General features: G+C 53.8%; 1 protein-coding gene across 1 annotated transcript in view; it reads left to right on the top strand.

Moving 5' to 3' along the window:
* Window positions 1-15,267, top strand: part of IGDCC4 (immunoglobulin superfamily DCC subclass member 4) — a 47,458-nt gene that overhangs the window by 3,108 nt on the left and 29,083 nt on the right. The window contains 3 exon segments of the mRNA XM_006153513.1: window positions 7,340-7,607; window positions 7,610-7,723; window positions 8,387-8,528. Of these exon segments, the coding sequence (XP_006153575.1) occupies window positions 7,340-7,607; window positions 7,610-7,723; window positions 8,387-8,528 (524 nt within the window).

Raw genomic sequence — 15,267 nt, forward strand, 5'->3', positions numbered from 1 at the left:
GTTTTTGCTACAGGGCATGTGTGCTCACCAGAAAGAGAGAGAGAGACAGAGAATCACCCCCCAGGGGGGATAGCCACGCCACAGTTCCTTCTCTTGGGATCCTGGGCACGCGCACACATGTGCCCGGCATGAGTTTTAAGCCACCGGGCCTGGGACTCGAACCGCGGTCAGCTACATGGGAGTTCAGCGACATAGCCATTACGCCAACTGCTGGTCCCCAGTCTGTGCTTTGTAGGCATTTTTTTAGGTGCTACGTAGTGTGCTGGGTAGTTTCTCCGTGTGCTCTTCACGTCGTTCTCAGTCCTGCAGAGTTACTAGTAGTTAGGCCAGTAAGGAGACTGAGGCTTGGGGAAGCATAAGGAGCTCAGGGTCTTGTTTCGAGTGTCTCTGCATGTCCACTCAGCCATTTAAACAAATATTTACTGAGCACCTACTATGTGCCAGGCACTACTCTAGGTTCTGAGGGTGTAGAAATCTGACCTGGATATCATTTCAAGTTTCCAGTCTAGTAGGGGTACAAGGCAAGTCGGAGATTTAGAGTGGGCCCAGCCACGTGGTGTAGTGGTTGAGGCTGCTGCTCCCACAGGGCTGACCGCACGGTTTGAGTCTCAGTCCCAGGGACTTGCAAACACGCCAGGCATGTGTGCACGCATGCCCCCAAATCCTGAGAGGGGAGGGGGAGGGACTGTGACGTGGTCATCCTCTCTGGGGGGTGCTTTGTCACTTTCTGTCTCTCTCCAGCTGGACACACACACCCTGGAGCAAATTAAAAACAAAAAGAACTAAGATGATAACTGCCGTGATCCAGGTCCCAAGGTCCTGTGGGGACAGAAGGGAGATGACCCAGATGTGCTCAGGACAGGGAGCGGTGGGTGGGGCGGCCATGTGCCCCAGAGAACTGGAAGTGACTGTGCTGGGGGCAGGGGTTCTCAGAAGAGGAGGCTGGCAAGTCGCTCCAGTGTGGCTTTGCTGTCATATTGGCTGTGGCTGAGGCCCTCCCCTCAGGTCGCAGATGAAGGGGGGCTGAGGCTTTCCTTGTATCCCAGGCAACCCCCTAAACTCTCCTCCCAGCTGTTGGTGTGTGGTCAGGGAGGTGGCCAGGTTGGGGGCAGGGAGGGAGGTTTCTGGAAGAAACTGACTTGCGTCCCCTGAGCCATGGCTGCGGCGTCATGGGGAACAAGCTGTGAATCTGTCGGGCCTTGAAATTCAGACATGACAAGGCCCTGATGTCCATGGCAAGTTCTTGGCCGAGACGGCTTGGCCTCGTGCCACTTCTCCACCCACATACCCCTTTCCCGAGAGTTCACTGAAAATGGGACGTGGGCTCTCACCAGGCCCCCGCCAATCCTACCAAGCAGCATCAAGCTGGCCCTGGGGCTCAGTAGCGAATCCCCTTTCTGTCAGGTTCTAACTGGCCTCATAAAATCTAATGCATCCTGCAAGCAGGTAAAATAATCTCTCAGAAGAGGAGGTTGAGAGATGGCCCTCGGGTTACCAAATGCAGAAGCTCTGTGTCTCTGTCAGGGTCTCACCCAGTAGACTCAGGAGAAGGGGTTGTAGGAAAGAAGCCCCCTTGGGCCCTGCCATGTGTCCACCCAGTCCTGAGGGATGGCCACGAATGCTTGTGCATGGGGATGCGGGGACAGCAGGTGAGATGGCAGAAAGTGGGCGGCCACGAAGCCTCTGGACCAATACGACTCACTCCCCGAGTATCACTTTTAGGAAAGGATTTGCTGGGCTGGGACCACACGCACATTAGAGAAAACATCGCCTGTCGTGGAGCAGATCCGGGCATGCTAGAGGTTTACGAAGAACATTTCGGAGGTCAGCGAACCTGTGTGTGTGTTCTCTGCTGCTGGGAGGCTCTTGGTAAAAATGTTTGAGAAGCTTAGAGATTCCCCTTTTAAGGTTGGGGAAACTGGACCAGCAGGTGATATGGTGGTTAAGGCACTAGGTTCCCACTTGGCCTGTGGAGGTTCTTGTTGTGAACCCCACAGCTTGAAAATCACAAAAATAGGGGGCCGGCAGGTGGCATGGGGGTTGGGGGCGCTGGATTCCCACATGGCTGACCCGGATTCGAGTTTCGGACCTGATGACTTGCTTTCTTACTTGCCGTTTCTCTCTTTCTGGTCAGGTTTTTTTTTTTTTTTTTTTTTTTTTTTAATGAATGAAATAAATAAGTGATTATTAAAAAAGAAAGAAAATCACAACAAATAGACAAATAAATAAATAAACGTTTTTTAATAAAAAAAAATAATTAGGGAAACCAAAGGTTTCCAAGGCCAAAAGTAGTGAAGTAGCTGTCCTATGGTCATGCAGCTGATGGACCTCGAACCCAGGACTCTGGCTCCAAGGCCGAAGCTGCTCCCACCACATCCATTATCTGTTTAGGGCAGGAGGAAAGGTGGGTAAGAGCCTGCAGGTGGGGTTTTTTTTGGTCCTCGCCCGCGGAAGGCAAGGGGAGCTTCTGGGAGGGGCCTCACTTCCTGGGCACTAGGTGGGCTGGGCATTGAGGCAGCGAGAACCCTCTTATTTGGAGGCAGCTTTCTCTTCAATGCTGGGTTCATCCCCCAGAGCAAAGGGCCGGCTCCCACTCCGCTCCCCGTCGGTGTCCGGGTGCCCGCGTGTGCAGTGAGTGCGCTCGCTCAGCCTCTGCAGCCCGGCCTCTGCGGCGGCACCGCGGCTCTGCACCCATCCCCGCTGGGCTCCCTGTTCCGCCTTGCTGGGCTCCTGGGAGGTGGGGAGGCCAGACATCTGCTGAGCCATGAATATTCAGGAAGGCAACCGGAGCCTCCGCTGGGCTCCCCAGCCAGCCGCCGGCCCCTCTGGCGGCCGTCCTGGCGGCCGAGCCCAGGCTGCTGACAGACCCAGCAGCTGCGCGGGCCCCAACTGTTCGCATTGTTTGTTCAGCGCGGCGGGGGATTTTCCAAGCCCCGGACGTGCTTTAGGGGGCGGGGAGCTGCCGGAGGGCGCAGGATTCGTGTCATGTGGGGCTTTTCTCCCCTGAAACCCAAACCGACCGCGCAGCGGCTGGGACGGGATTTGGAAGCCGCTGGGCGGAGGGCCCGTGCTCGCCTTCCTCCCACCCCGGGTTTGAATCCGGCCATGGAGGGCCTTAGGGGAAGAAGGGCCTGGATGTGCACAAGGGCGATTAGCACTTGTGCCCCTTAACGGCTTACCAGGCGCCTTTAAAGAAGGCGCCCCCTTTCCTTGGGGGGCATGAGCCTCCGTGAGGCTCTGCGCTGGGGCGCTGACGGGGCGCTGACGTCTTGTGTTGAATCCTCGCAGGCTTAGCCTCCTCATCTTCATCTTAGGCACACGTGGAAACTGAGTCCCAGCGAGGTGAAGTGGCGTGTCAGGGCAGGTGGAGCAGCAAGACCAAAACCTAAATCTGCTGCCCACGGTCAAAGCCCTTCCACCTCAGCCCACCGCCTGCTCTCTGAAAGCCAGTTTGGTTTCCGCAGTTAGAATGGTGACCTGGGTGGCAGCGCTCCACTTCCCACTGCACCCACTCCTGCCACGGCGGCCACACGTCCAGCCCCAGGCCTGGTGGAGCCTCTCCGATGGATTAAGGGGGCGACTGGTCTAGGTCCTGTCTGTCCTTCACACTGCAGTGTCAGAGCCCCACCCTCTGCCCTGGCCTCCTCCTCTCTTCCTCTGCCTTCTTTGGAGACGGTGGGGGGGACTTGGGGTATACAGGGGGTCCTGTGGTTGGCAGGCACGTGTCCGGTGTGGACGAGGGTGTCGGGCTGAGCTGCGTGTGCTCAGGTGTGCAGAGCCGCGACCTCAGTCCCAGTGTGTGGATGGTGTGAGGTGCTAGTGCAGGACTCAGTGTGTGCACTGGCTGTGAATAGTCAGCCTCTCAAGATCGCCTGCTGCATTAGGGTACACTGAAACCCAGGGGCCGACACAGCTAAAGCGAGTCGGAGCCGGGTCTGCATCCGAGGACCCCTGACCCTAGCCACTGTGCTTCACACGTGTCCTCTGTCAGCCCGCGCCTGCCTTGTGATGAGAACCGGCCGTTGTCCTCCCCTCTGTCCCTGGTTTACTCTCAGGCATGTCATCCTGCCTTAAAGCAAGCAGACAGGCCAAACAATAAGAAGGGATCCTGAGGGGACCAGCAGGTGGCCTGGTGGTTGAGGCTCTGGACTCCCACGTGGCCGACCACAGTTCAAGTCCTGGACTGGCGACTTGCTTTCTCTTTCTCTCTCTTCTTTCCCTCTCTCTTTTTGCCTCTCTTTGGTGAATGAGTACACATGCCCTGTAGCATGTTAAAAGAATAATAATGAGGGGCCGGCAAGTGGTGTGGTGGATAAGGGCGCTGGATTCCCACATGGCCAACCATTGTTCAAGTCCCAGACCTGGTGGCTTGCTTTCTCACTTTCCTTTTCTCTCTCTCTCTCATCAAATAAAGAAAAAAAAATAACAATAGCAAATGGAAATAAAGAAGTAAATAATTCTTTAAAAAAAGAATAATAATGATAAATTAAATAATTATTAAAAAAAAAAAACAGGGACTGGGCTTTTCTGACACGAGCAACAGGAGGAACCGTCTCGCCTTCAGTCATGGTGGCTGGGCCCTGCTGAAACGTCGGTTAAATGATGAACACTGGCCTTCATGCTTTTGCCGTGCCCCAGGATGGAACGTCCATCCTCCCTCGTCCCCTCTTCCCTTTGTATCAAGGTCAGTGTTGAGGTCTGTAGGCTCCTCTGGGACCTCAGGAGAAAACAGAGCCCTGGGCCGGGTGGGGAGACGGGGTCCTGGCTTTGGCCCCTGCGTGGCCTCGCGAAGTGAGCTGAGAAGGAGGCCAAGCTGCTCCAGGGCAGAAGAGGCCGCTGGCTGCGGAGCGAAAGGGCCACAGGCGCCTCCTCTTCTGCTCGCTCTGAGTCCAGCGTGAACCTCGCCCGGCGGATGGGCATGGAGCTCTTCCCTGCGAGGTCTGCTGGCTCTGTCCCTGGAGGGGCTGGAGAAGTCTGACCTCCTACGTCCAGGTGGCTCCACAGACCAGCTGGGACTTATCTTTGTTTTATTCGAGATGGAAATGTGTTCACGCTCGCACGTTCTCACACCCGTACGTTTCCAGCGTCTCCTGGCTGCAGTGTTACCCTAGCCTCTGCTGTATTTTCAGCTGGATAATGGTGACCGAGCTGGTCTGCTGGGTCCCGGGGGGGGGGGCGTGGTGGTACTGAGCCCCACGCTGTGCCAGGCGCTGGGCTCTCTTCTCTGTTTTCTTTTAGAGGTTTTAATCTTAGGGTGTGTGCACTCGCCAGAGAGAGAGAGACAGACACAGTGAGAGGGAAAGTGGGAAACCAACCCAGGGGAATGACCACATTGCAATCCCTTATCCATCCTCCTCCTGGGGTCTTGGGCACGCATGCGCACACACCCGGTGTGATTCTGAAGTCACTAAGTCCAGACCGAACTGTGATCAGCCTTGTGGGAGTCCAGCAACGTAACAGCTGCGCCATCTGCTGGTCCCTCTTCTTCTATTTTTTTTTTTTTGAGAGGTTTTCGCTATAGGGCACGTGCGCTCGCCAGACAGAGAGAGACATAGAGACAGAAAGCGAGAAATCACCCCCCAGGGGGGATGGTCACGCCACAATCCCTTCTCCTCCATTCTCCTCTCGGGATCTTGGGCACGCACGCACACGCGCCCGGGGTGAGTTTTAAGCCACCGGGTCTGGGACGTGAACCGCGGTCGACTACGTGGGAGTCCATCGACATAGCCATTACGCTAACTGCTGGTTCCCCCTCTTCTATTTTATTCTTTATTTCCAGAGTGCTCATGTGCCCGAAGAGAAGGGGGAGCCCCCCCCATGGGGTGAGGTCATGCAGCCGTCCTTTCTCCTCTGTTCCTTTTGGGATTTGGGACACGCACACATACATGCCCCCGCATGCTTTTCAAGCCCCTGGGGCCAGGATTCGAACCATGTGCTTGACCACGTGGGACCCAGCTCTTAACCACTGGACTGTAGGGGCAGCCTTGTGCTCATCCCTCTCTCATCTCACTCATGCTCGCAATGTCCCTAGGAAGAAGGAGTTATGGTGCCTTTTTTATTGACATACAACTCACACATAACAAAATTCACCATTACAGTGCACAGATCGGTGGTGCTTCGTACACTCGCAAGGTTCCACAGCCACGGCCGCTGGAGCTCTAGAACGTTCTCGTCGCTCCAACAAGAAACGTCACGCTCAGTAGCAGCCGCTCTGCTCTTCCCTCCCCCAGACCTTGGCGGCCTTTTGCCTGCTTTCTTCTCTTACGGCCTTGCCTGTTCTGATGTCACATAGACCCGAGACCACACGACACGCAGCATTTTGTGACCAGCTTCTTTCACTCAGCATCAAGCTTGCACGCTGTGTCCACATGGTACTTCATTCCTTCTGATGGCCGAGTGATACCAGGGGGCGTCAAAACCTCCATGAAAAATGCAGAGAAAAAAATTGAGAAAACTATGCATGATGGATTTCAATGTTTTTGGGGTTTTTTTTTTTTTTGCATTAAAACATACTCATGTGAAACTAGCAGATGGTGTAATTGTTACGTCTGTGGACTCCCATGTAGTCTGCTGTGGTTTGAGTCCCAGACTCAGTGGCTTAAAATTCACGCCAGGCATGTGTGCATGCGTGCCCAAGGTCCCGAGAGGAAAATGGAGGGGAAGGGATGTGGTGTGGCCATCCCCCCAGGGGCTGATTTCTCATCTGTCTCTCTGTCCAGCAAGTGCACGTGCCCTATAGCAAAAATGTCTCTAAAAAAGAAAAAACATACTCATGCTTTAATTCCACTTTTCTGTGAAATTTTCTCTTCTTTTTTCTTCCCTTTCTTTCTTTTCTTTTTTTTTTCCCTATAGGATACAGGCACTCACCACAGAGAAAGAGATGCAAAGTTAGAAACCACCTCCCTGGTGATCATCAGTTAGAAATCAACTCCCTGTCATGCTGCAATCCCTTCTCCTCCAGTCTCCTCTTGAGATTTTGGGCATGCTTGCACACACACCCCGTGTCATTTTCAGGTCACTGGGCCTGGGACGCAGACCGTGCAGTTGGCTGTGTGGAACCCAGCACCCTAAACTCCATGCCACCTTCTGGCCCTTGCATGAACCTTTGAGGTCTTCTCTCGGTCATGCATTCACCAGGTGCTGGAGGTTTGCGATGTTTCTACTTTGCGGCTGTTCTGAATAACTGACTGGTTAACTGCTGCTAACGGGGTCTTTCTGAGGATGAGGACACGGTGGCAGGAAGGCTGGGTGCAGAAGGGCAGTGCTGATCCAGGGTGCCGGGTTGGAAGTGGAGCCCTGCTTCTCCACCATGTGCCCCAGCCTGTAGTGGGTGACTTAGGAGCTAGCTGTGACACACACTGATGGCCTGGTGCCCCTCCTCTGCACAGGGGAGCTGCCGATGCCCCTGGAGACGACGGTAGAGCTGAGTTGTGGAGCGGGACCACTGCGTGTGATCCTGGGCCCGGACCAGGCTGTGCTGCTGGACTGCAGCCTGGGGGCTGCTGCTGGACCCCCCACCAGTGTGATGTGGAGCAAGGACGGGGACGCTGTGCTGGAGCACGACCACCTGCACCTGCTGCCTAATGGCTCCCTGCAGCTGTCCCAGCCACCAGCCGCGGGGCAGCCCCTGAGGCCTTGGGGGCCATTGAGGGCAGCTACTCCTGCTTGGCCCAGGGCCCCCTCGGAGTGGTGGCCAGCCAGGCTGCTGTGGTCAAGCTTGCCAGTAAGTGCCTGCCGGGGGGGCTGAGGCTGAGACCCAGGAGACACGGGGCGTGGAGTGGGGGCTGCTCTGGCACTTGCACAGATGCCCGTTCTCAAGCCCATTCCTGGCCACCTCTCCGTCTTAGCAGGTCCTTTCCTGCATCGTCTGCCTTTGCACGTTCTGTTTTCCTCCCGCTTCTCCTCTACCCTGTTCCTCCTTTTCTTTCTCTTGAGTTCTAGAGGCTGAATGTGCTTTCCTCCTGGAAGCCCTCCCGAGAGGCTTGTAAGAATGTCAGGGGCACACAGGTGCCTCCTCAGGGCGCCCCCCCCCTCCCCAGGAGGTGGAATGCATGGTGCCCAGCCCACCTCCAGGTGGCTTTCAGAGGCACAGAAGCAATTCTCAGGCCAGAAGCATGCATCTCCCTGAGGTCTGCCCTCGTGCCGGTGTTGGCAGGCAATGGGGCAGGGCGAGCGGGTGGCCGTGGGGTTCAGCTGACCAGTAACCACTTATTCCTCACCACCCCTCTTCACTGTGTCTCCCCGGCCTGCGTTTGTTGTGCTGGGTGCGCCTGCGTCTGTGCGCATACACGCATGCGTGTGTGTGTGTGTGTCACTGTCTGTGCTGGCCGTGAGCTTACACTGTCCTCTCCTGTCCCTGCCTGTGTCTCGCTGACCTCATCCCCAGCACTTGCAGACTTCTCGCTGCACCCGGAGTCTCAGACGGTGGAGGAGAACGGGACAGCTCGCTTTGAGTGCCACATTGAAGGGCTGCCAGCCCCTGTCATTACTTGGGAGAAGGACCAGGTGCCATTGCCTGAGGAGCCGCGGTGAGTCCCCTTAGCAGAGTGAGTCCCGCCCATGGGGAGAGGGCTCCAGGATAGCTCAGCGCTGGGATTCTTAGTCAAGGAGGCTCATCTGCCTGACCTGGCTTGGAGCCCACCACTGCCTGGCTCCCAGCTCGCTTCTGGCCCCAGAGAGAAGCTGGACTGGACATTTTTGCTCCCTTTGGAGCTGGGTGGAGGGTGGCAGAGTCCTTCAGGGCACATCTAGTCTTTTTCCCCTCTCCTCCCCCCCCCACTTCCCCCCGGGGGGGGGGGGGGCAGCCATCTGATAAGTGGTTGCAGAGATCCTTTCTTTTTTTTAGAGAGAGAGAGATTTTTGCAATAGGGCACGTGTGCTTGCTGGAGAGACAGACAGACAAAAAGTGAGAAATCACCCCCAGAGGGCATGGCCATGCCACAATCCCTTCTCCTGCATTCTCTTCTCAGGATTTTAGGCATGCACACACATGCGCCTGGTGTGAGTTTTAAGTCACTGGGTCTGGGACTCGAATCACGGTCAACTACATGAATCCTACATGCCCAATGGTATGGTTTGAGTCCTGGACCCAGCAGCTTGAAAATCACACTGGGCATGTGTGCATGCGTGCCCAAAATCCCGAGAGGAGAATGGAAGAGAAGGGATTGCAGTGTGGTCATCCCCCCAAGGGGTGATTTCTCACTTTCCCTCTCTCTGTTTCTCTCCAGTGAGCACACATACCTTATGGCAAAAAAAAAAAAGACATGAGGGGTCTTCAAAAAAGGTCATGGAGGGCCAGCTCTGTTGTCCAGTGATTAAGGGAAACAGATCCCATGTGGTCAACCATGGTGTGAATCCCAGTCCCAGAGGCTTGAAAAACACTCCAGGTGCACGTGCATGTGTGCCTCAAGTCCCGACAGTATGGAGAAATGGAAGAGAAGAGATTATGGTATACCCATTCTCCCTGGGGGATGCTGTCTTCCTCTCTCTGGTGAGCATATGCACCCTCTAGCAAATTAAAAAAAATAAGAAAAGAAAATTCATGGAACACTCATGTTACAAAAAAAACCCCTACGCATTAATTAAAAAAAAAATTTGCCCCCAAATAAACATGTACGCTAAATGCACTCTTCCATGAACTTTTTGAAGTGCCCGTTACGAGATCTTGAGGACTGGCTAACCTCATTAATCCTCAGCAAGCATATATGTTGCCAAAGGAACGACTCCATGTTCTCTTTTTTTGGAGAGGTTTTTGCTATAGAGTTCATGCGCTTGCCAGAAAGACAGAGACAGAGAGACTAAAGGTGAAAAATCCCCCCCCGGGAGGATGGCCACTCCACAATCCCTTCTCTTCCATTCTCTTCTTGGGATCTTGGGCACGCACACACATGCGCCCGGCGTGACTTTAAGCCACTGGGTACAGGATTTGAATCGCAGTCTACATGGGAGTCCAGCGACATAGCCATTACGCTAACTGTTGGTCCCTCAGCAGGCCACTCTTCACCAGCTTTAGCCACCCATCTAGAAAATGAAATAGCAACAACAACAACAAAATAATAAGGAAAGAAAGGAAGGAAGGAAGGGAGGGAGGAAGGAAGGAAGAAAAAGAAGGAAAGAAAGAAAGAGGAAGGGACGGAAGGAAGGAAGGAAGGAAGAAATGAAAGGGTTGAGTTGGATCATGATTTCCCAAAGTGTGGGAACTTCAGTCCCTTAAGATGCTTCTTGAGGGACCAGCAGGTGGTGTGGTGGTTAAGGCACTGGACACTCCCACATGGCCAGCTACGGTTCAAGTCCTGGACCTGGTGGCTTGCTTTCCCACTTTCTCTCCCTCTCTCTCTGTCTCTCTCTGGTCAAATTAAAATAAATTAATGAATAAATAAAAATTTTAAAAAAGAAAAAAAAGATGCTTCTTGAAAAAAAGGGATCCCAGACCAACTAAGGTCAGGAAATTGCCTGTAAGTCCCCCTCCGGGAGCTGGCAAGGCCCTGCGAAGTGCCGTCCTGAAACTCCGGTATCGTGGTAGCCAGGTACAGGCACTTTCTAGACTCACTGCTCCGGAGCCCCAGGAGCCCCACTGTGAGTGAGCACCCTAGGGGGTGAGCCGGGAAGTGCCACCCACTCTCAGTGTGGGCATGTACATTCTCTGCCTTTCTAAATGGGGGGCCGGTAACTCCTGCCTGGTGGGCTCTTTCTGGAAGCTCTGTGAACCCAGAGCAGATGAGCTGGGCAAGAACCGGGTGGGAGCCTTCTGCGGCAGCCCCAGAGCAAGGTGGAGAGCGCAGAACAAGGTCCCACGTGGGAAGTGACCTCAGCCAGGCAGTGTGCTAAGCCTTTTACAGGTGTTTTCTCGCTTTATCCTTCTCATGATCCTCCAAAGTAGGTATTTCTTGTTTTTTCTATTTTCCACTATTTGCTTTTTTGGTTTTTCCCTAAGAGGTTTTTGCCTTAGGGCACATGCGCTCACAGAGAAAGACAGAGAGAGACAGAGACAGTGAAAGGGAAAGTAAGAAATCACCCCTCCCCCCGAGGGGGGTGGCCACGTTGCAGTCCCTTCTCCATTCTCCTCCCAGGATCTTGGGCACGCACATACACATGCCCGGCATGAGTTTCAAGCCAACGGGTCTGGGACTTGAACAGGTGTCAGCCATGTAGGAGTCCAGTGACATAATCGCTATGCCATCTGCTGGCCCCTCCACTATTTGCTTTTAATTTTTATTCCTAGCAAGTCCACTTTAGAAGTTCATATAAACGAGGTCTGAAGAGTAACGCGGCAGTAAGGTGTGGCACTCTGCAAAGGCGGGCCCGCATAGGAGGTCCCGGTTTGTGTGGAGACCTGCCTGGGTGGTGCGCTGGACACATGCGTGTCCAAGATCCAGGCTGGCTGAAGCCAGGGGTCCGTTGCAGTACCGGGACCCTGTCAGAGGTGCCGTATCTCTCTCACATACATCCATGTTCATGGAATAGGTGAATAAATATTTAAAAATTTATGTAAATAAAAAGAAGAAACAAAAATGATCCATTATCCTATCACTCATAGAAAACCACGGTTCACGTTTTTTCCCTTCTTTTAATTTGGCCACAGGGTGTGTGTGTTCACTTGAGGGAGGTGGGGAGAACCCCCGGGGGATGGCCACACTGCAGTTCCTTCTCCATCCTCCTCTCCGGACTCTGGGCATGCACACGCATATGCGCCCGGTGTGTGTTTCAGGCTGCTGGGTTAGGGACTCAAACTGCATACTTGGCCATGTGGCATCCAGCCGTCTTAAACATCTGGGCCTGTCTTTTTCTAAGTCCATTTACTTATTTTATTCACGATGGTGCGTGTGTGTGATTGAGAGAGAGAGAAAAATGGGTGTGCCTGACATACTGTGGTCCCCTTCTCTCAGCTCTCCAGCTTGTCAGAACTTCGGTACATCTGGTCAACCAGCCAGCCAGAGAGCCAAACCCACCGCGGCCTCCAGCACTGCAGTCAGTACCCACACTGCATGCACAAGGCTGGGGCTTCTTGTAGTTTTGATGTCTGTCCTGCACTTTCTCCCTGTGTGTTTATAGATAGGCTCTTCAAACATATGGAGTATGGGGCCAGCAGGTGGCATGGTGGGTAAGGTGCTGAATTCTCACATAGCTGACTACAGTTTAAGTCCTAGACCTGGTGGCTTGAAAATCACACTGGGCATAGTTGCATGGATGCCCAGAATCCTAGGAAGAGAATGGAGAAGGGATTGTGGTGTGGCCACCCTACCAGGGGTGATTTCTCACCTTCCCTCTTTGTCTCTCTAGTGACCACACGTGCCCTATGGCAAAAAAACTAAAAAAAAAAAAATTGGATTATATTGTTTATACTGGATTTTTTTTGTTCTATCATCTTTTAAAAGAAATGGGATTATGGGACCAGTGGATGGCATAATGGTTATGTCGCTGGACTCCCACATAATTGATCGCAGTTCGAGTCCCAGACCTGGCAGCTTAAAACTCACGCCAGGCACAAGTGTGTGTCTGTCCAAAATCCCAAGAGGAGACTGGAGAAGGGATTGCAATGTGGCCATCCCTCTTGGGGGTTGATTTCTCACCTGTATCTCTCTGTCTCTCTCTGTCTCTCCAGCGAGTGCACACACTCTATAGCAAAAACTCTCTAAAAAAAAGGGGGCATTATATTACAACTTTAATTTTATTTTTCACTTAACAAGTGATGAACACCCTTTCCAGGTCTGTGCATGTGGGTACAGTAGATATGATTCCTTGGCTTGTTAATCAAGGGGACTGAGAATCAGAGACAGGAGTAGCTGTCCTGGTCCCGCAGCAGCACCCAGCATCAGACTCCAGCCCTCTCAGCTGTGACGTGATGGGTGGGACCGAAGGAGTCTGCCGCAGGAGGGGATAGCAATCAGGCAATACAACCGCTCAGGGCGGAGAAGTGACTTCTCCAGGGTTTCTCAGCGAATCAGCTGTGTTGGGCACACCGCGCCTCCCAACAGCCAGTGCAGGCTTCGCCTCAGGAAGCCACAGCCTCACCCAGGAGGCCAGAGCTGCCAGGTCCCCTGAAAAGTGATCCTTATCTATAAATAAGCTGGCTCACATGTCCCAGCACATTGTGTGGGGGATAAAGAAATGCCTGAAACAGCAGCTGGATCATGCCCAAGGTATGCATTGTACACGTGCCCAGATACAGTGCATGTTCAAGTATGCTGTTCGTAAACTCGGCCCGGGGATTTGGGAGGCCGGATGCCTCCGTGGAGGGCGAGACACGTGCAGTCAGTAACACCCTGCCAGGGTCCGTGTGCAGATTTTTGGAGCTGATGCGAAGGCTAGATGCCCGGGCAGTTCCTTGGTACTTAAGCTCGTTTCTAAAAGTAGGGATAATCTAGGGTTAATTTTTCTTCCACGGGACCCCGTCATCAATGAATGAACGCAATATTCCCTAAATCCCAGGCGCTCACAAACCACCTTCACACTTCCGGCCCTCCTCGCCGCATTTACACGGTCGCTTCATAGTTGTCTGTATATCGACCTGCTCGTTCGAAACTCTAACACATGTTACAAGGGAACATTATCCTGCTGCCATAAAATGGACAATGGGCAGCAGTGGCCGTAGGGGAAGGGAGCCATGAAAAGACGCATGGCCGATGGCGCACGAGATGTCTGACTCTGCTTGAAATCACTTTGTTGTCACTCGCATTCTTTGAGAACAATGGAATGAACGGACTTGAGTAGCGTGGCCTCCCTCCTGCAGGCTTCTGCCGGACCCTCTCCCGGAGTCCACCCCCGCATCTGTCACCCGCACGGGACTCTTAGCTGGGGTCTCCTTTCCCTGGGTGGATCTCTCCAGGGCTTAGAGAGGGAGCTTGGCCCTTGGGAACTTCAGAGCAGCTGTCCTTTCTCTGTGTGTGTGTTTAATTTAGAAAAAACACATGTGCTTGCTGGAGAGAGAGAGAGAGAGAGAGAAGGGAAGTGAGAAAGCACCCTCACGGTGGACGGTCATGCTGCAATCCCTTCTCCGTTCTCTCTACTTTCAGGATTTGGGGCACGCATGCACATGTGCCTACTGTATTTCCCATGGCGCTGGATTCAGAGCTCAACCACGTGGTGGCCCCATGGGACCCATCCTCCTTAACCACCATGCCCCCTGGTGCCCGCTCCCCTGCCTGGACTTCTCTGATCCTCTAACCAGGAGGGTGGAGAGCACACCCTCGCCATCATGCCCCGCCATGGGCCTGCGGGAGACCTGCTCCTTCCGGGCGTTTCCAGCCAGCTGCTGGCTGCCCAGGCGGCGGGTGAGAAGGGCTGGGGATTTGGCATCAGAAACCTAGGCTCAAGTTTGAACCCTGCTCCGCCATGAGACCCTGGGCAAACCTCTGCCCCAGAGCCTCCGTTTTGTTGTGATCCCTTCTATGTCCTGGGCTTGCCTGCGGGTCCGATGAGATGGGATTTATCAGGTTAGGGCAAGGGGTAGAGACAGTTAAACTGTACAGGATACGTCAGACAGTCAGTCCCTCCCACCCGCGGCTCCCAGAATCCCAGGGCCACTCCCCAGAGCATCTGATGCGTGTGCATGTATGTGCACATGTTCCCCGCATGCTTCTCTGCACACATATTCCAGAGACCACCCTCCACCAGTCGCCTCACAGTGCGTCGCAGGGCTGTAGCCAGTTCCCATCCCACAGGGTCAGCGAGCCATTTCCAGTCAGACCTGTCCCAGACAATGCCGGAGCGAGTATTCGTTGATGTATGTTTTTCTGCACACGTACATGACCATGCCTAGGGATAGAGTCCTGCATGTGGCATTGCTGGATCAAAAGGCCCATGTGGGACCAGCAGGTGTGTGGGGGCTAAGGCAGCTGGATACCACATGGCCAACTCTGCAGTTTGAGTCCTGGACCTGGTGGCTTGAAAATCACGTCAGGCATGTGTATGTGTGTACCCAAAATCCCTAGAGGAGAATGGAGGAGATGGGATTGTGGTGTGGCCCTCTCCCTGGAGGATGATTTTTTTGCTTTCTCTCTCTGTTTCTACTAAGCACACACATCCTACAGCAAAAATATAAACTAAAATAAAGCCTGTGCAGTTTTTCTGTTTTTTTCTGAGTTTTTTTTTTTTTTCCACTATAGGGCGCGTGCGCTCGCCAGACAGAGAGAGACAGAGAGACAGACAGAAAGCGAGAAATCACCCCCCAGGGGGGATGGCCACACCGCAATCCCTTCTCCTCCATTCTCCTCTCGGGATCCTGGGCACGCACACACACGCGCCCAGCGTGAGTTTTAAGCCACCGGG

The sequence above is a fragment of the Tupaia chinensis genome, unplaced genomic scaffold, assembly GCF_000334495.1.
Source record: "Tupaia chinensis unplaced genomic scaffold, TupChi_1.0 Scaffold000377_2, whole genome shotgun sequence".
NCBI classification, from domain to species: Eukaryota; Metazoa; Chordata; class Mammalia; order Scandentia; family Tupaiidae; genus Tupaia; species Tupaia belangeri.